Here is a 20,919-nt window from a genome sequence, read left to right on the forward strand (position 1 = left end):
ACAACCCCAAACAGACAGAGAGAAAGCTATTGACTAAAAGTTCAAAGTTTTAATCCGAATTTGGACAAGTGTTGGGAAAACCAAACTTTGGCCATAGAAACCTCTCTCTCTCCCGGCTACCGAGGGGACCAGGCCACGCCTCCAGGCGCCCTGAGTGGCTCCAGATCGCGGGGCGGTACCTCCGGGCCACGCCCTCACACTCCAATTGGCTGCGGCGCGCCGGCGGGTCAGAAGCTGGACTGCAGCAGCGTGACTCGCAGAGGCCACGCCCCCTCCTCTTGTGTCTGGGCGGGAGGGGCGGTCCCGGATTCCCACGTGGGCTCCCAGGAGGCGGGGCCAGCGCCGCGCCCACTACCTCCGCGGCACAACCCCGCGGAGCGGGAATTGGCCACTGGAGATCTGGGGGGAGAGGTCACCTGGGGGCTGGGGTCTGACGGAGGCGGTGGCGCAGGGGGAAGAGGCTCTCCTCGGGAGTCCAAGTTTCCACCTGGATGGCACGAGTGGGTAGTGAGAATGGCAAACTTTGGGACACAGGAGTCCGGACCCCCAGGGCCTTTCCTCTCAGACCCGGGAGTCGAGCCTCCAGTCCCTTCCTCTCTCAGACCACAAGTCTGGCCCCACTCCCACCCCCAGACTCAGGAGTCCCAAACCCATTGTCCCCTCCTGCCTGGGATCTGGAACTCCCAAACCTTCTAGGGCGCTCTCCCCATCCTGACATAGGATCCCAGCAGCTCTCAGAACCCTCCTGACCAGAACCAAGGATTCCAGGCTCTCGCTCCCTCTTCCCCCAAACCCAGGAATCCAAGGTCCCCAACCCCTCCTCACCTGTCATCATTCTGTGCCACTGCGACGCCTCAGTAGCCAGAGCTTGAGAGAGGCTGAGGACTCTCTCCCGGTGCCCTTCGGCTGTCGGCAAATAAGGGGTGGTATTCCTGGGACTAGGGAAAAAAAAGATTTGGGGGACATCTACAAGGAGCCAGTTCCACTGTGCCGCGCGCGTCCTTCTGGGAATTGTAGTCCCTAGCCCGTGTCTCTAAAAGACTTTAAACAGGCTGTGGCCCTCAAAAAACCTGTGTGCGTCGTGGGATTTGTAGTCTAGCCCTCCCTAAATTTCACCTGCTTTCCTGACACAGGAGCAGGAGTTTGATCCCGACCCAGAGAAACTGCAATTCTCATGCGGATCTATGAGCTTTCTGATGCCCCAAGAAGTCGAGCATCTCTAAAAGGTTTTGCAGTCTGTACTTTAGTACTCAAAAGGCAGCAATAATAATGCTTTCCCTTTGGCAACCTGATTTCCTCCTTCTTGCCTCACTCTCGGTTCTTTACCTGCTCCAGGATCCAGAGCTTCTGAGCCATTTGGGGGCTCCTGAGAGTCCCTGGACTGGCTGCAAAGGAATTGGGGCATTAAAATTCCTCCTCACCGGGAAGTTCCCATGTTCTCATTTTGAGGGTGAAATGAGGGGGGCTCTGAGAGGGAGTGAAATCGCCTCAGAGACAATGTTTAACTTTACACGCATTCCTGGAAAACAGCAAGCATTAAGAAAATCCACCCCCCCCACCCCCCCAACACAGATCCCTTTGCCTTTCGGGAAATGGCTTACCACAGAACCTCTCTTCCTTTGTATGACCTCCACAGGACTGACAGATGACCACCCCCTAATTTACCTACGACAAGGCCAGGAAAGGGCCCTCTAAATTCACAATTTTGGGCTCATAAAGAATTAGCTGAACTGTTTGTCCCCTTCAAACTAACTAGACACAGAGATAAACATTCGGTGTTCAACCGAGATGTCTCCTGATTACAAAAATAACCCCACCTGTAAAATCACCCCACCTATGACTTGTCTAATTACTTCCTAGAAAAGTCTCAGATGAAACATGGGCCGAGACATTCATCTTCAGATCTGGAATGCTCTCCCCATTGTGACAGGATGAATATAATCATTCCCTTACTTGCTCATTGTTTTCCCCTTTGATAACACATAGTAACCAAAAAAAAAAAAAAAAAAGTGGGACCCACAGTCCTGAACTGTGACCCCTGTCCTGAAGGAAAAACATTGGTGATGTGAAGAGGTCTCTGCCTCCCCCACCTGTACCCCCCTAGGGGAGCCATCAGCAGCACAGGGACATATTGGGGTGAACCTTGAATCCCAGCTCTGGGAAAAGAGGGAGGGAAATGCCCATTTTACAGACGGGAAAACTGAGGCTCGCACTAGGCACGGAGGACCCACTACCACCCCACCGCCCCACGTTGCACCCTCTGTTCCCTTCACCCTTGGTTCTGTGTCAGGCTGGCGTCTGGCAGGGGACAGCGTCCTTCCCAGAGTGAGAAGCCGGGGGGAGGCTGGGCGAGGGAGAGGCCGTCCAAACTCCTGGTTTCGGCGTATTCTCTCCATCTGCTCTTGAGCGCTCATCCGAGGCCGGGCGAGGGGAGCCTGGGGAGATGAGAAACACTTTGAGGCCCCAACTTTGGGGCTCCTCTTTCTCTCTCCCCTGAACCACTCAGCCTCTAGTCCTGCCCTTTCCATCCCTAGACTCAGGGGGATCTTTAGGCAGCCAGAGCTGAGATGTCCTCCCAGGTCTCCAAGCACTCTCAGGACAAAGGTGTTTGAGGCCCTCCCTGCCTCTCTGGCCTCATTTTCAGCAGCTGCCCTGCTCAGATCCAAAGCCACAGCCTAACAAACACCCACAGGTTCTGGACATTCTCAGCTTCCTCGCCCTGGTAGTCAGGAGCCGGGCTGTCAACTCTCAGTTCCTGGTGATGAAAAACAACTCTGAGTCAGCTTAGACCCAACAGAAGGAGGAATGACAGACATTCACTAAATTGTTAGGAGGATCCTTTTGGATTGGTCTTCAAAAGGGCTTTTCTGAGCTCTCTTTCTCTCACTCCCGAAACCAGATGGATGACACACACAGGGACAGTGCCATAACGCCATGTGGTAAGTCGAGTGGGGTGGCCACAAGCCAACAACCTTCCAGAAGCTAGGACAGAGGCCTGAAACAGATGCTTCCCCAGCACCTTCCAGAGCAAGCCTGGCCTCACTGACACCTGAACCATGGCCCTCTAGACTTAAGAACTTCAAATGCGGGAGGACAGAGATAAATCAAAGAAGAAGGAGGAGGAAAAAAACACTCAAATGAAACCAGAACTCTGGAGAGAATCCCAAGGGTGTGGCTGGCCACCCCGTTTGCTGAGAGATTAGGCATGTGATGTGCGGATCTGGGAAATCAGCTCAGTGGAAATGCCACCAGCCTGAACTAAAGGGGAAAAGGCTGGGGACGAAATGTAGGAAGGCTGTCATTCGGGCAAGAACCAGGCAGACAGATCTCTCCGGCCGCAGACGTGTCATCCTTCAGGAAAGGGGGGGCATGTGGACACAGACACATACAGTGAGAATGCCAGAGGCCACCTGGAGTTCTCTTGCCACTAGCCAAGATGCCTGGGAACAGACCCCTTCCCACGTGCCTTCCCCAAGGGCATGCTTTTGGACTTCAACAAACAAAACCAGAGGGAAGAGAACCCTTAGCTACAGCCTCTAACTAGAGGATTCTAGGGAGCCCTTGGATCAGCTGCCTAATGGAGGGCCAAACGCTGCTGTTTACTCTGGTTTCCTTGATCGGGGCCATTGTGAGTCACAGGTCCACCTGCTGTAAAAATGATGGCCCCAAGCTGGCCATCACCAAATTCCAAGGTTCACACACGGACTTGTTTTAGACATAGCCCACGTAGGCAGAAAACTGTAGCCATTCACAGCCTGCCTGCTCTGAGGACTCCAGGAAACAGTGTCCCACGTCTGCGAGCCACAGATAAGATAAACTCGCAGCTATTAAAAAACCCCAAGTGGCTGCTGCCCTTAGGAGCTCTCTGACACGGAGACCCACCATTGAAGCTTCTGGGCTGCTGCCTCCAGGCAGTGACCTCTGCCCCAGCATGGACCAAAAACAGCCCGTGGGTGTTCCTTCTTCCACCTCCCCGGTCATATCACTGTCCTTGCTCAGCTCCGAAATCCTTGGAACTCACAACAGACACCACCCCAGAGTTGTAAACAGCCACAGTCCCCAGAACCACATGACTGGTTCAGCCTTATTCAAAGCAGCCCCGACTGTCCCCATCCTGGACACAGTCCTTTGAGAATCACACAGTGCCTCTCCTCCTTGGAAACGACGGACGGACTGTTTTGTACCTGCGATAATAAAGGAAGCACCAGACATGCTTTAAAACGTTCGATCAAGAGGTGCCTGGGCAGAGACGCCTGGGTGCCTCAGTTGGTTAAGCGGCTGCCTTCGGCTCAGGTCATGATCCCAGCATGCTGGGATTGAGTCCCATATCCGGCTCCGTGCTCTGCACAGAGCCTGCTTCTCCCTCTGCCACTCTGTCTGCCTGTGCGCTCTTGCTTGGTCTCTCTCTCTCTCTCTCACAAATAAATAAATAAAATCTTAAAAAAAAAAAAAAGAGGTGCCTTGGGGGATCGGTCATCAAGTGTCTGCCTTTGGCTCAGGTCATGATCCCAGGGTCCCGGGATCGAGCCCCGCGTCAGGCTCCCTGCTCAGTGGAGAGTCTGATTCTCCCTCTCTCTCTGCCCCTCCGCCCCCCACTCGTGTTCTCTATTGCTGGCTCTGCTCTCTCTCCCAAATAAATAATCTTTAAAAAATCTAAATAAAATAAAATATAATAAAATGACCCTGCAAGTGAAACGTATGGGACCTCCTGTCCCAAAGTCCTCAAGCAAAGATCTGGGGTCTGGTGAGAAGATGATCCCCAGCCTTGTTACTTCCACCCACAGTGGTCCGGTGTATATAAGAAGCCCATGCTGGACCTGGCAGTGACTTAATGACCCGCCAGGTGGGCATTCATTACTGTGACAGTCAGAGATTCAAGAGGATGACCCCTTGATGATGTTGAGGACATTGGGGGCATAGGGAAGCAACTCCCCATGGAAGAAAAGGTGAAATGAGTGATCATTTGTTGGGGAGCAAAAATTTCTGTGCCATCAAGGGTCCTTCCAGCCAGACCAAGCATCGAATTGACAAAGGATAGTATTAAGTGGAGAAATTCCAGTTGAATAGCGTATGCAAGGGGAATCCACACGGACTTGGAAATTCTAAAGGTGGACGGGCAAAATGAGGTTATGTGTGTCCTTCTGAACCAAGAAGGGGGTGGGGGTGTCTGGGACTTCAGTGGGGAAGGAAAGCACTTCACAGGGTGATTAAAAGGGGAGATGCTGGGGCACCTGGGTGGCTCATGGGGTTAAGCCTTTGCCTTCGGCTCAGGTCATGATCTCAGGGTCCTGGGATTGAGCCCTGCATCGGGTTCTCTGCTCAGTGGAGAGCCTGCTTCCCCCCTCCTCTCTGCTTGCCTCTCTGCCTACTTGTGATCTCTCACTCTCTTTGTCAAATAAATAAATAAAATATTTAAAAAAAAAAAAAAAGAGGAGATGTTTAGGAATTAGATGGTTTGCCCTGGGGGCACCTGGGTGGCTCAGTCATTGGCATCTGCCTTTGGCTCAGGACATGATCCCAGGGTCCTGGAATTGAGTCCTGCATCAGGCTCCCTGCAGGGGAGGCCTGCTTCCTCTCTCCCACTCCCCCTGTTTGTGTTCCCTCTTTCTCTGTGTCTCTCTCTGTCAAATAAATAACTAAAATCTAAGAAAAAAGAAAAGAAAATAAATAAAAAGTGCATATTCATAATGGGTTTTTATTCCACTCTGACCCAATCGATTATTTAGTTGTTCATTGCTCTATTTTTAAAAACCACAAATTTAAATTGAGACGTTATTTATAAACTGAATCCCATTTAAGTACGAATCATCATATGTATAGCTAGAGGAATGTAATGTGTCTGATTAAGGGCTCTGTGCCAGACACCGCTAGACGTCTTATATAATACACAGTATGTGAATCCTATTACCAGTCTAGAATTGGCAAATCCTTTGCCTAATCATATTTTTTTATTTATTTGAGAGAGAGAGAGCGTGTGCACAGCGTGCACAAGCAGGGGGGGCGGGAGAAGGAGAAGCAGGCTCCCCTATGAGCAGGGAGCCTGACTTGGGGCTCGAGCCCAGGACCCTGGGATCATGACCTGAGTCAAAGGCAGACACTTAATGGACTGAGTCACCCAGGTGTCCCCAGAATCTGCAAATTTTTGCATTTTGAATTAAATCTGGTTCCCAGGGTTTTGGATACATTTTGAAGAGCGGTGTAACTAGAATCTACCTCCCTCTCAACATATCCAGTTCTTCTAACCTAGTGGGAATAACCTTATTTTCCATCTGGACTGTCCTCACCGGGTCTCCTGCCTCACTCCAGTGCTCACCCCACAGCTTGTTCCCCGCATGGCCGGCAGAGGGCGCCAGCTCCCGCTGGCGTTCAGAACCCTCCTTGGGGCCCACCTTGAACCACAGTCCCAGCACCGTCCAACCCCAATAACCATCTCTTCTCTTCTCTCCACCACTCTCCCCCTCGCTCCCATACTCGGTTCCAGCCCACCCTTCCTGCCGCCTCCGCCACCCCGGCAACCCCCCTCCCCCCCCCCCCCAACTCACAACCACCCTCCACCCCCCCACCTCCCCCCCCAGAACCTCTTCAAAGGCTGTTCCTTTGCCTGCAACGCTTTTCCACCCAAAGCTCGCTCCCTCACCTCCTTCAGGCAGCTGCACAAACGTCACTGGTCCAGACCAAGCCATTTACAATTGCACCCCTTCCTCTGCCATCCCAAACCTCCTCACCATGTTCGTGTTGTTTTTACTCCTTTAGCACTCATGACGTAAAAATAGTGTAGAGAAAATTGATTATTATGTGCCTCTTCCCGCTAGAATGATGGATTCATGAGGGAAGGATTTTTTTTTTTTCTCCTTTGTTCACATTTGTGCCCTCAACGCCTGGACAGCTCTATGCAAGAGAATTTTCTGGAGGGTGGCAATGTTCTGTATCTGCTGTATCCAGCAGGATAGCCACTGGCCATGGGGGTGGGGGGCACTAAGCACCTGAAATGCAGTGAGTGCGAGTGATTTTTAAATTTTATTTCATTTTAATTTAAATAGTCCCATGTGGCTATTGGCTACCTTATTGGACAACCATGACAAGATTTTATATATATATATATATAAATATATATATATATTAAAGATTGATTGATTGATTTGAGAGAGAGAGAGAGAGAGAGAGAGCATGAGCAGGAGGGTCAGAGGGACAGGAAGAGAGAATCTCAAGCTGACTCTGAGCTGAGCCCAGAGCCTGACTCGGGGCTCAATCCCATGACCCTGAGATCACCACCTAAGCCAAAACCAAGAATGGGATGCTCACCAACTGAGCCACCCCAGCGACCCCAGCCATGAGGACATTTAATAAATATTTGTCGAATGAATGAAGTCCTTATCACATGTAAGCACTATTTTCTTCTTCTTCTTCTTTTTTTAAGATTTTATTTATTTGAGAGAGACATAGGGAGAGAAAGCAGGAGCAGGGGAGGGAGAAGGGGAGAGAGAGGGTCAGAAGCAGGGCTCGATTCCATGAACCTGGGATCAGGACCTGAGCCCAAGGTAGCTGCTTAACTGACTGAGCCACCCAGGTGTCCCTAAGCACTATTTTCAACTTTAGCTTGAAGTCCAGTTTGAATCCTTACATCAGTTCTAGGCAGGGGTGGGCGGGGTTGGGGGGTTGGGGGGGTTACTGCCAGGAGCTCCGTTTTGCAGATGGGCACACATGCACGGAGAGGTTTCATAACCGACCCCAAGTCACGCAGCTTAGAAGTGGTAGAAAAAAAATTCAATCCCAGCACTCAACAAATCGCACTCTCCCTACCCTGGGGTGTGATCTCTGAGCTCCTTTCTCGCAGCTGTTCCCCCCAAGTGGGTGGCAGTCAGGTTAAAGGGTTAAAGATGGGCGTGAGGATGCGGGGATGGACCCCCCTACCTTGGTTCCTGCCTGTGGGGAAGCAGGGCGGCGACTCTCGGGGCTGGAAGCCCGGGAGACCCTCGGTGATCCAAGACCTGAGAGGGCAGAATGGGACTTGGTGAGGCCAGGGAATGCCCAGCAAATCCCATCCAGCCCCGGACGCTCACCTGAGCGAGGGCTGGAGAGGTCTCTGTCGCCCCCAGGGGGCCGCCCCCAGTCAGCCTCAGGGGACCGGGTTGAGCTCAGTTCCAAGGACTCAGGCAGGCTCTGGAGGGGTCAGGAGAGGAGAATAATACTTATCATCATCATTCTTACTAGTTGTCAGGCACTCAGCAACGGAGACATAGCATGAATAGGAATCTGACTGAAAACCGGTCTGGTTTCAAATTTCAGCTCTGGCATTTTGAGCTGTGTGACCCTGGGCCAGTTACTTTACCTCTCTGGGCCAGCCATATTTCATCTTTGCTATGCAGATTGAGTCCATACACGTAAGGCACTTAGAACAGCACCTGACATGTGGCGAGGCATTGTAAGCACAGGTTTTGCAATGATTGTGCAGCTGGAGCTGTGATAAGTCCTTTACCTGCATTATTTCATTAACTCTCCTCCATAAACCTACAAAGTGGCCATTATTATCCCTACTTAGTAGACGGGGAAGCCAAGGCTCCAAGAACAAAGTCGACGAGTGCTATCACAAAGATGGCAGAGCTGGGATCTGAACCTGGGTCTCTCGGATGCATGATCTGAGGGTCAAGGCACACAGCCACTCTAAGCCAGCTCAGACAACAGCGGTTCTTGCCTGCTGAGGGCCTACTCCATGTCTGACACTTTCTAATCATCATCTCTCCTTTTTACAGAACCCTACAAGTTGGGGGTTATAATCAGCAGTGTCTCGCAAATGCTGAGTAAATGTCTCTCCTGGAGAGAACAGCCCCGATTGTAGCAATCGCCAATCTCTGTGGTGCGAATACCGCCACCATGGTCAATTTCAAGCAACCAACAGGACATCACTGAACACGGTGTTGAGAGGAGATGCACCCAAGTGGCTCTTAGGAGGTGTTGGGAGCTGGCTGGAGCACACCACTGGACTATGATCACAATCTAACAAGCAAAGAAACAAAGGCTTCTGGAGCTTACGATGCTTGCCTGTGGTTGGTTAGCTGAGAGAAAGAAAGGGAGAGAGAAGAAGGTGGCGTGGGTGAGGAGTCGGGCCAGGGCAGATGAGACAGGAAGCTGGGGGTGGGGAGAGAGGCTTTTGAGTCTCACCTCCCTCTCTGATGACTCCTCTGCTTGGAGTGCGGGGGATGGGGAGTCAGGTTCTGTGTTGGGGGGTGGCTTCTGGGGGCCCCCCAGACCTGCCAGCGTGTCTTCCACCATCCATAGCTGTTGTTGAGCTGATGCTCTGTCCTGGGGGGAGAAGGAAAGGAATCTGTTACTCAAAGGTGGGAGAATGCCAGGAGGGTTGGAATTGGGTCTGAAATCAGTGAGGCTTTATTTATTTATTTATTTATTTAAGATGTTATTTCTTTTTTTTTTTTTAGATTTTATTTATTTATTTTGACAGAGAGAGAGAGATCACAAGTAGGCAGAGAGGCAGGCAGAGAGAGAGGCGGAAGCAGGCTCCCTGCTGAGCAGAGAGCCCGATGTGGGGCTCGATCCCAGGACCCTGGGATCATGACCTGAGCTGAAGGCAGAGGCTTAATCCACTGAGCCACCCAGGCGCCCCAAGATGTTATTTCTTTATTAGAGAGAGTAAGAGAGCAAGTGCACAAGGGGTGGTGGGTGGTAGGCAGGGGAAGAAGGAGAACCAGGTTCCCCGCAGAGCAGGGAGCCCAACACAGGGCTCCATCCCAGGACCCAGAGATCATGGGCAGATGCTTAACGGACTAAGTCACCCAGGTGTCCCTGCGAGGCTCTATTTACGGAGTCATAAATGGATTATGTATGCATGGGGAGAGATCAAGACCTCTCAGGACATGAGATCAAGAGTCAGACACTTAATCAGCTAAGCCACCCAGGCACCCCTAGAAATCAACATTTAATGGGCACCTGGGTGGCACCGTTGGTTAAGCGTCTGACTCTTGGTTTTAGTTCAGATCCTGATCTCAGCGTCATGAGATTGAGCCCCAAATCTGGCTCTGGGCTCAGCCCAGAGTCTGCTTCAGATTCCCTTTCCTTCTCCCTCTGCCCCTCCCCCGTCTAAAATAAACAAATAAATCTTGAAAAAAATAAGTCAACATTTTAAACTAAAGATAGATGATTTAGAAACTCAATTATTCATCTTAGATTGAAGACGTGGGGGAGAGGGGCGCCTGGAGCATGTGACTCTTGATCTCTGGGTTGTGGGTTCCAGCCCCACCATGGGTTTTGAGATGACTTAAAAATAAAAATCTTGGGGTGCCTGGGTGGCTCAGTGGGTTAAAGCCTCTGCCTTCAGCTCAGGTCATGATCCCAGAGTCCTGGGATCAAGCCCCACATCGGGATCTCTGCTCGATGGAGAGACTGCTTCCTCCGCTCTCTCTCTGCCTACCTCTCGGCCTACTTGTGAGTTCTGTCTGTCAAATAAATAAATAAAATCTTTAAATAAATAAATAAATAAATAAATAAAATCTTAAAAAAAAAAAAAAGTGGGCTTGAGGCTAAGCAAGGGGACTTAAACTTCAGAAGTGGAGCTTGAACCAAGGGATTCGATTTAGAACTAGAAATTCCAGAGGATAAATATAACAACAAAAGTCAGGACGCAGGATGGGGGCAGGGCTGAGGGGTGGAGCTGCGAACTGAAGGACCGGGCTCCAAAATTAGAGGAGAGAATTTAGAACCAGAGGGGAAAGTGGTTCCATACCTGAGGCAGGTGTTAAAATAAAGGGCAGGCTTTGAAGCACAGTAAGGGGTTTAGAATGAAAGGAAAGGACGGGGGGGAGGAGCTTCAAAAGAAGTGGGAGGAGCTTTAATGCCCTGAAGGGTTTCCAGGGCAAGATGGCGGAGAGGGTGGAGTTTGCGGGGGACATACCTGGGGGGAACCAAGGTGCAGCAGGTACTCCAGGGTCTCCCTCAAGGTGCCCAGCTCCTGTTCCAAGCTGCTGTATGCGTCCCAAACGCGTTCCCGCTCCTCGGGTCCCAAAAAAGGGGAGACACAGGGTTAGTACGCCCACCCATCAGATCCTTCCCCACTCCATTTTTTTCCCAGTTGACGAGGAGGAAGAGAAGCCTGGTCCCTGGGGCGTCTATGGACTACAACTCCCAAGAGCGTCTTCGCTCAGACTATTAGACTCCCAGAGTCTCTATGGAACGTGCCATTCCAATGATCCGCTAGTATTGACAAGTAACAGATTTCCCTAAATTCTCTGCTTACTTCTGGACGATACTAGGGTGGTAGACTCTACAGATCCAGTAAGTTCTTGTAAGAGTCAAGATCATAAGCCCCAAGTGCCCCTGGGAAGCCTCACCATCATCGCGATCATCATCATGGCCGCTAACAGAGATGAGGTACTTAACCACGTGCCAGCCACTATTCTCAACTCTCGTTTAATTCACGCGGGGTAAGTATTATTAATGTCTCCATTTTACAGGTAATAATTATAGCTAACATTTCTTACCCTATTAAGTATTCATATAGTTATATGATTTATAATTATATGTAAAAATATATTTATATATATTAAATATATATTTATAAGATAAATACATAAAATGTATGTGTTAAATATGCATTTATTATGTTGTGTATAAATATATGTATTTATGAAATTCTTGCAATGACTCCATGAAGTAAATACTATATCACTTCAAGTTTACATAAGAGGCATCTAAGGCCCAGAGAGGTTAAGTAACTTCTCTAAGGTGACACAGCTACCATGAGTAGGAAGTAGGAGCTGAGATTCAAAGCGAGGAAGCGCACGTCAAATTCACCCTCTCAGACCATCAAATTCACCTTCTCAAACCGCTAAATTAGGTCTGCTGTTTCTTGGCTGCTTGCCTCTCACCCTCTAAGACTGTCAAGATGACTGATTTATAACTTAGGGTGGGGAGGCGGAGGAGGGGAGGGGAGGGGAGGAGGAGAAGGGAAGAAGAAGGGGAGGGGGAGGGGAGGATAGGGAAGAGAGGAAGGGAGGGGGAGAAGAGGGAGGGCGCGTGGGCAGTTGGGTCAGTGAAGCGCTCTAATCTTGAAATCAGCTCAGGTCACAATCTCAGGGTTGTGAGATGGAGCCCGGGGTCCAGTTCCATGATCGATGTGGAGCCTGCTTAAGATTCTCTCTCTCCCTCTCCCTCTGCCCCTCACCCCCCTAAAAAGAAAGTTGGAGGGGATTTCTCCAGAAAACCTTGCAGTGGAATTCTCAAGAACAACCTTCCCATGAGCCTCTGCGGGAGTGCACACCCCTTCCCAGAGGCTCACCTGAGTCAGGTGACAGAGAGTAGCCCTCACACTGACCAGCCGGTCCTGCAGGAGGCGCTGGCGCCCCCACGCCCTCCCTGGAGCCGCAGCCTCTCTGGCTGTTTGGCCCAGTTGCTGCCTGGTCAACTCCAAGGCTGCTTCCAGCTGCTCCTGCACCGAGAGGGAAGGTGGTTAGACTTCTGAATCCACATTTGGCCCCAGCAAGAGAGAAAAGGTGTCCTCCCAAATCCCTGGGCATGCTGGAGAGCAGGAGGGGAAAGGCAGGTGGAGAAGCCAAGTGTCCCTCCCCATCTCAGAGGGTCACACCTTCTCCTCCTGCCTCTGGTCTATCTCCTCCCGCAGCATCCTCAGGAGCCGGTCCTGCCCACACAATTTGGTCAACAGAGTCTGGAGAAAGGAGAACAGGAGCAGCTTATGGACCAGATCTGGCTCTTCCCCGTCCTCCCCGCCACACCCCACCCCATCTAAAGCATTATCCCCCCAGCTCTGAGTACTTGCAAGGGTTTACACCACAGAGAACTTACATCTGTCTCCAAGCTTTGGTGAAAAGTTGAGTCCAGCGGGGGACCCGGCTGAGGAAAAGGAGAAAAGCCAGGGGTCACATTGACAGACAGTCTTTATTGTAGCTCAGTATTCAGTCAAGCCCTGTTTCTCAAGCCCTGCTTCTATTGGCAGATCCCCCCACCCTTCTTCTTATTAGCTTTTTTTTTTTTTTTCTTTCTGGGCTCAACCTGGGGCTTCAACTCACGACCCTAAGATAGAGACCTAAGCTGAGATCAAGAGTCGGACGTTTAACTGACTGAGCCCCCCAGGCATCCCCTTATTAGCTTTGTTCCAAGCTTCAGCAAACCTCGGTAGACCACCTGCCAAATTTCTGGCCTTAGGAAGATCCAATGACTCTGTTACCAAAAAGCTTCAGCAATGTTATAATTGGTGGAGAACATTTAGACATTTCTTTTACAACTGAAAATAAAATAAGGATGCTCGCTACTACTGTTACAGTTTAACACTGTTTTAGAGATCTTGACCTATGCTATAAGAAAAGAAAAAGGAAACAAATAGAAGTATTAGGATGGGAATGATATGCTCATCGACCCAGAGAAACCAATGAAATCAAAGAGTGATTAGAGTAAGAGAATTCGGGGTGCCTGGCTGGCTCAGTCAGTGAAGCATGTGCCTCTTGTTTTGGGGGTCTTGAGTTCGAGCCCCATGCTGGGTGTAGAGATTACTTAAAAAAAAAATTTTTTTTTAAATAAGAGAGTTCGGCAAGAGTGCCAGGTGAAAGATGAGTTTCCAAACATCAATAGTCTATCTCTACACCATCCATAGCTAGAAGATATAATTTGAAAAAAAAGAAGATACCATTCAAATAGCTATAAAAACTATCAGGAATTTAGGAGTTACCTTAACTAAGAGTATACAAGAGCTCTATGGAAAACAAAATTTAAAACTGAAATAAATACCTAGAAGATGATATCAGTGAATGGAGAGATATTCTATATGTATGCTACCCAGTTTGTGGCAGTCCGAGGAAACTAATGGAAGCATCGGTCAAGGGACCTTAAAATATCCAGTCTTCTCTAGGCACACTAGTCCAGGAGATGACATTCTCCATAGCCAAGAAAGCAAGGAAGGGGGCTCTGGCAGATTCGAGGCACCAAGGACACCTACCAATAAAACCATGGAAGCCCGTGTCCCAGGAGCTCTCGGGGGTAGTTGGAGATATGTGGAGGAGCCAGAGGGGGCCTGGAAGGAATAACGAAATAGAGATGTTTCGAAATTCGCATGTTCTAGTAACAGATATTACAGTGGGTGCATCCAGAATTGGTGTGATTTAGGAGAGTCTCTGAGGTTCAGAACGGGCCCCTGCAACTTCCTCAACTACCTGTTCTCCAGTTTTGTGCCACTGCGGGGACACATGGGATGATAATAAATGGAGAAACCTGGCAAAACTGCCCCAAGGGTCCATAAAAGTTGCAATCTACTTTCAGTCTCACATTTGTGGTTAACTGTGGATATTCTGGGCCTACAATTCCATCTTGGAAAGATAAACTGGAGACACAAGACAGGTGCAATCCCCACTACCTCTCCAGGCATTGTCCAGGACAGTATTCTGGACTACAATCCCCATAATACATAAGGTGTAATGGCCAGAGGCTGGCTTGAAAAGACTGCCCTGAGAACCGATGGGAGATGAAGTCCCCTTTCCCTCATATCTGAAGCCAGTTGTGATTATGTTGAACCACAATTCCCATGATGCCAAGGGGGCCATGGCCGGCAGAACAGCCTGGAAAGACAGACCATGCCCATCTGCTCACCTGTGTTCTGGCCTCCTGACTCCAGTGCTGGGGACTCCTGGGGGGCCTTCCTCCCCCAGACTCAGAGGAGGGTCCTCGCCGGGGAGTAGGGGGCCTGGAGAGTGTCTGGCGCTGAGGGCCCCAATCCAGGGGAGGCCGGACATCGATGCGACTCAGAGGGGTATGGGGTCTGGCAAGAGGTGCTATGTCACCAGAGGATGGAGGGGGTCTGCGCACAGGAGCAGAACGGGGCCGGGGAAGGCTCAGAGGGGAGGGAGGGCGAGAGAGGGGTGTGAATAGGCTGTTGGGCAGAGAGAATCGGGAAATTGGGTGAACTAGAGCCTCCTCAGCCCACTACCCACCCAGTCAGCTTCATGTACATGTCCCCTTTCAGTGTCTCACTGTCCCTCTAGAGTAGAATCCCTCTCTATTAGCCTGATCCTGAATAATTTCCTCCTTTGAGGCATCTCCTCCTTAGACTACCCCCTATGGGTTCTGACCCACAAGAACTCCAGCAACTGGCATCCACTCAAGGAAGAGCGCACTAAGCCACGCCCCGAATCAGCCACAGTCCCCGCCCTTCTCTTAGACCACGCCCCCAACATAGCTCTTCCTCTACGCTGTGGTCTGTGGAACCCTCTTGTCCCAGACTCCCTCAACTCACTCTGGGCTCCTGGTCCTCCGGATCCGAGGTCCAGATTGGAGGTCAGCTGTGGGGCTGGGAGTGAGCAGCCCAGGTCGTCCACGAAGTCTGGAGAGCCGAGACACCTCTGGTGACTCTAAGCCGTGTCTCTCTTCCCCTCTGCTCACCTCTGGGGGACCACCAGGGCCGCCAGGACCCTCTCCAGGCTGGGGACGTGGGGGTGACCTGGGTCGACCACTAACGAGTGTGCACAGAAAAAGACATCGCTCCTTTGTACCTCGTAACAGCCCATATTCCCATCTCACAGATGAGCACACGGGAACCCACACAGAATAAAGGGTTAATGGTGCACTATAAATCATTGTTCCCTCTTTGCAGATGGGAAAACTGAGGCCCCAAGTGTGGAAATGACTAGTGCAGGGCTACAAGGTCCTCTGGGGTCACTGAGCCCAAAGTCCCAGACTATGAGTCTCTAGACTGAAACTTCGGAAAGGAGGATGGGGTTTGGAAAAAGCCTTTCTTTTTATATTTGATCGTTACTTAAGTAGCAGCCTTGGGGGTGGAGACTTTTTTAAAAAAATATTTTATTTATTTATTTGACAGACAGAGATCACAAGTAGGCAGAGAGGCAGGCAGAGAGAGAGGAAGAAGCAGGCTCCCTGCAGAGCAGGGAGCCCGATGTGGGGCTCGAGCCCAAGACCCCCGGGACCATGCATGACCTGAGCCGAAGGCAGAGGGTTTAACCCACTGAGCCACCCAGGCGCCCGACTTTTTTTTTTTTTTGTTTAAGATTTTATTTATTTATTTGACAGAGGGCGAGAGATCATAAGTAGGCAGAGAAGCAGAGGGGGAGGGACGGGAAGGGTCTCCTCAGCAGGGAGCCCAGTGCGGAGCCTGGGATCAGAACCCGAGGCAACGGAAGGCAGAGGCTTAAGCCACTGAGCTACCCGGACGCGAGGCGGGGTGGGGGGGTGGTGGTGGGAGTGGTGGGACTGGGGAGACACGGACGACACCGACGGGGACTTCTGAGGGAGCCAATCAGAGAGTATGGAATATTGATGAAGGGAAGGGCTGGACAAAAATGGTGGGCGGAGCTTAAAAAAGAAAGACTTTTTGCAGAAGTTCCCTGTAGTTGGGACTGGAAGGGCGGGAGCTCCGTAGCTAGAAGATGGGTGATTGGACGTTGAAGAGGCAGGGCCTAAAGGGGAGGGGCTGGGGCTAATTAGATGGACTCGGATTAGAAGTGCAGATCAGGGGCGTGGCCAGGAACTATACTCACAAGTCGTCCCCCTCCGCTCTCGAGGCCCGGCCCAGCGCCCTCAGCCAGCCCCGCAGGTCCTCCAGAGTGTCCGCGGCCAGAACATAGGTCCTCATGCCTGCGTGCTCGGCCTGCGGGGGGAGAGAGAACTGGGGACCTGGACGCCCGGGCCCTCTAAAAAGGAGGATGCCATGGACCCTGGTCAAGGCTTTTTTTTTATCTCCAATAATGGATGTTCCCATGGCTGTCCCCATGGGATAGTGCCTTAGTGCCCACGGGGGATGGACGGACTCACGGTGAAGGTGAATCGCCGCCCTCGGGGAGCTCCTGGCCCATCCGGCCTGATGCTGTAGCTAGGGAGCAGGACGCTGCCCAGGACGCTCTCCTCGCGGCTGTCTGCAAAAGAAGGGCTGGGATCAGGCAACACACAAGAGGCTAAGGGAAAAAGAGGAGGGGGCCGTCCACCCTGTGCCAGCCGGGGCACTGACCCTTGTAATAGAAGAGGCAGTGGCCGGAGAGGACGAACCAGCGGCGTTTCCAGAGCCGGAGCCCGGAGCTGTCCTGGGGAAACAGCGGGAGGCGAGGTCTGAGTAGAAGGGCAGTGGGGAGAGGAAACGTGGAAGTGAAGACAGTGACACCCGCGAACAGATAAACCCAGAAAGAGGAGAGAAACAGACACGTGTTTGCTGCAACAGAGTGAGCCGGAGAGCTGGAAACCAGAGTGTACAGGGGTTGGTTGAACTCACAAGGATTCTGGACACAGCCAGACCTGAGTTGGGCTCCTGGCTCTGCTCCCTCAAACTATGCCATTAGACTAGTCATTTCCTGGCTAGGACACTTGTGTTTTCTCATCTGTCAATTGGGGATTGAGAAGTTACCAGAAGGCTGGAACACGCAACTGTACAGCCCGTGCAGAACTTTAAATACTCAGACTTTTGATTGGATTATTCTGGAGTCTGAGACACAGAGGCCCGGAAGGTGGCACTGGGACCCATAATCTGAATCCTGCGTCTCCTATCTCCTCTGCCAAAACTACTCCATCTCCAACCTTGTGCCCCTCTTCTCGCCAGTCTATTCCCTCTGTAGTCAGTAGGATCTTTTTCAATTATGTCAGATGGTGGGAGTCCCCTGCTCAAAACAGAGCCTCCCATCACACTCAGAATAAATCTCGAATTCCTTCCCCTCTTTTACTGGCTTGCATGGAGTCTCAAATCTGGGTCTGCACAAAAATCACCAGGGGAGGGACGCCTGGGTGGCTCAGTTGGTTAAGCAGCTGCCTTCGGCTCAGGTCATGATCCCAGCGTCCTGGGATCGAGTCCCGCATCAGGCTCCTTGCTCGGCAGGGAGCCTGCTTCTCCCTCTGCCTCTGCCTGTCATTCTGTCTGCCTGTGCTTGCTCTCTCTCCCTCTCTCTCTCTCTGACAAATAAATAAAATCTTTACAAAAAAAAAAAAAAATCACCAGGGGAGCTTGCTAAAATACAGTTTCCCGGGTCCTACCCTCAGAGTTCCTGAGTCCATAGATCTAGGGTGGGTGGGAGCTGACAGTCGGCATTTCCAGCAAGTTCCTAGCAGGGACATGTTGCGAACCACTGCCCTGCCATCCCTCCTGTCTCGACCTTTGGCTGGCTCCAAACACCAAGCTTTAGGCTAAGCCTTTCGCTCTCAGATTCCCTCCAACCCCCAGCTCTTAGCATGGTGGCCTCCTTCTTGTCTGTTCCTTCTCAGCTCAAATGTCATCTCGGAGACGCCTTCCCCAACCAAGAGTCAAAGGGCACCCTCATCCCTCTGCCACTTTTGTGCGTATCCTCCTGTGTTATTTCTTCAGAGCAATTCCAACAATTCCTAGAATCGAAATAGGCTACTGTCGTACCTGTCCCTGCCCCACCCCCTCTTGAATGTACGATAGATACTAGTTTGTCTTATCTGGTCTTGGCACATTACGGATACTCAGGAAGTGCTCGCGGAATGAACGGGTGTATGGAACAAGGACAGAAAAAGGAGATAAGCCACATCAGAAAAAATGAAAGGCATTTGGAGACTGGGAAGGAGAGAAACAGTGGACAGCCAGGGGCCCGGCCTCTAGCGTCACTCGGTGTCCCTTCCCTTCTCATGCTCACTCCACCTGCTTATGAAGCCAGCCTCGGATGTGCACTGGGAGGTTGGGATCTCTTCGGAGAGCATTGCCTCTTTTCCCAAAGGCATGCACCTTGCTTACTGCCCGGGGAGGCTTCTGAGGAGAGAAGGAGGACAGAAATGAATGGGGCCTCAGATGGGCTTGGGGAGGCGGTGCTGGGGGGGGGCAGGCAACCCAAGGCCCTCGCTCGGCTGCCCTTAGACACCAAGCCAAGGAGGGAAGTGAGTTTTGAGATCAGAACTGGATATTAATGGTACAGAGCTGTTAGTCTGAATGGGTGGCTGGAGGTGTTTGGGGGAAAGGAAGAAGCTACTGGTTAAAAGGGGAGGGACAGGATTCAAGGGTCTACTGCCAAGGAGAGGATGCTGTTGGCCACCAGAGCCGGAAGTGTAGTACAGTCTTTGGGATCAGAATTGGAAATACTGGGGCGCCTGGGTGGCTCAGTGGGTTAAGCCTCTGCCTTCGGCTCAGGTCATGATCTCAGGGTCCTGGAATCGAGCCCCGTATCAGGCTCTCTGCTTGGCGGGGAGCCTGCTTCCTCCTCTCTCTCTGCCTGCCTTTCTGCCTACTTGTGATCTCTGTCTGTCAAATAAATAAATACATAAAATCTTAACAAAAAAAAAAAAAAAAGAATTGGAACTACTTGGAGGTGTCCCCATAACCAGGAAAGACTTCCATGCCACGTTCTGGGCGCTGGATGGGTCAGCTGAGGAGGATGCCTCCGTGCCAGGGAGTGACATCCCTAGCAACCATGTCCAAGGCAGAGAGATGACTCCCAACCCCTCCCCCCACAACAGATGGAGCCCCTGTCCCGTCCATGCAGGCATCTCAGGCGTCCACAGCCAGAGTCCCACAGGACTTCCTAGGGGATGGCACTGACCAAGTTGGGATCGAATCTCTAGATTCTGAACTGGAGAAACTGGAAATGAGTAGAGGGTGGCAGAGGACAAGAAAATGAGTGTTGTCACTGAACTTTGGGTGACAATTTGTGACGCCAGTATCTCGGGCCTCTCGGAGACTTATCAGAGAAATGTCTTTCCTTATCAGATTTCACAACTGGGTAGGATGGTTAGAGGTAAGACAGGGAGTGAGTTCTCAGTCCCAGTCAAGTGTAGCCTCAGGCTGAGTTCCGGGAGGGAGCCTCGTGGCTGGGGAGTAGCCCTATCTTAGCAACTGGAATGCCCTGGGACTGTTACTCTGGTTGAATTGGGAAAATCCAAGGGGTGGGGACAGCTGGGAGTGCCTCTGAATTCCTAGCTGGGACTGATGGGCAGTTTGGGACCTTACTGGGTGTGGCTGAGCCCATCGCTAAGGATCCTTACCCTTAGCAACGGGAAGCCCTTGGATTGGCACGGAACCCCAACCCCCAGAACCCCAACCCCTGGGGCTGGGAATAGGAGGATGGGGCAGCCCAGTGCTCCGCCCTCCTCCCCAGCCCCTCCAAGAAGCTCGAACCTTGGTGCTCAGGCTGCCCAGCGAGGAGATGGTGGAAGCGCTGCTGGCCAGGCTGAGGCTGCTCCGAGGTCTGCCCTCCTCCATCAAGGGCTTGGGGAGAGAAAGAAAGGGGCTGTGTGCCTGTCTCTGCAGCTGACCCGGCTGGGGACAGAGATGGGGTCAGGGGCTCGCAGGTCGGAGGAGGCTGAGGAGAAAGAGCCCGTTGTCTCGGGACTGGGGGGCTGGGGAAGGCCCATGCCGGGGACTGCATACCGAGCGCAATGCCAAGAGAGGTGGGCGGCGCTGGCAGCTGCGGGAAGGGGCAGCTGTCTGCAGCCCAAGACAGAGAATAGGGGCTCCTTTATTTTTGCCCCCTGCACTCTAGCCAGGAATTTGACCCTCTCTGAGCTCAGGGAGCCCCCATTCTCTGCCTCTTCCCAGCGGCCCCCAGCTACCTGTCTCCCGCCCGCCCACACGCACCCCGCCAGCCATCCCTGCCAAACTCGGGGTTGCCAGGAATGTACACCCAGGCAGTCCCTCCCAGGCCAGCCAGGGAACTTACCAGCTCTGGGGTCCCAAGGACGGGGCAAGAAGGCCGTGTGAGTGCTGGGGCCCCCAGCTACGGTGTCCCTCCTTTTCTGGCTGGGGGGGGGGGGCGGGGGCTACCTCTCAGACCTGTCTCCTTTCTCACCTGCTCACTCACACGTTTTTTGCTTTTTGTCTCTCCTCTCTTCTGATCACTCTTCCTTCTTTCAGAGCGTCTCTGTCTTGGGCCTCACCTTGCCTCTCCGTCTCTAATCGGTCTCCTCCACTCTCTCTCTCACTCATTCTCTCCCCCGCCCCCTCCACCCTGGACTTTCTCTTCC

The 20,919-nt window shown here is 51.8% G+C and overlaps 1 protein-coding gene across 3 annotated transcripts; it reads right to left on the reverse strand.

Moving 5' to 3' along the window:
• Positions 1–29: 29 nt before the first annotated feature.
• PLEKHA4 (pleckstrin homology domain containing A4) lies at positions 30–20,858 on the reverse strand. 3 transcript variants are annotated; one of them, XM_032838919.1, is made up of 20 exons: positions 20,745–20,858; positions 20,075–20,164; positions 18,608–18,715; positions 16,973–17,045; positions 16,780–16,880; positions 16,506–16,615; positions 15,248–15,463; positions 14,605–14,884; positions 13,958–14,032; positions 12,811–12,858; positions 12,593–12,673; positions 12,287–12,436; positions 10,904–11,002; positions 9,160–9,300; positions 8,061–8,160; positions 7,912–7,988; positions 2,274–2,435; positions 1,327–1,385; positions 826–938; positions 30–487 (listed from the first exon to the last, which is right to left on the reverse strand). In XM_032838919.1, exons 2-20 carry the CDS (start codon positions 20,156–20,158, stop codon positions 228–230), a joined length of 2,337 nt encoding a protein of 778 aa, XP_032694810.1. In that variant the 5' UTR covers positions 20,159–20,164; positions 20,745–20,858; the 3' UTR covers positions 30–227. The 3 variants fall into 3 exon arrangements, with proteins under 3 accessions (XP_032694810.1, XP_032694811.1, XP_032694809.1); XM_032838920.1 differs by having other exon boundaries at positions 14,605–14,773; positions 20,616–20,858; XM_032838918.1 differs by having other exon boundaries at positions 20,616–20,858.
• Positions 20,859–20,919: the final 61 nt, after the last annotated feature.

The sequence above is a fragment of the Lontra canadensis genome, unplaced genomic scaffold, assembly GCF_010015895.1.
Source record: "Lontra canadensis isolate GAN:19392208 unplaced genomic scaffold, GSC_riverotter_1.0 scaffold107, whole genome shotgun sequence".
NCBI lineage: Eukaryota > Metazoa > Chordata > Mammalia > Carnivora > Mustelidae > Lontra > Lontra canadensis.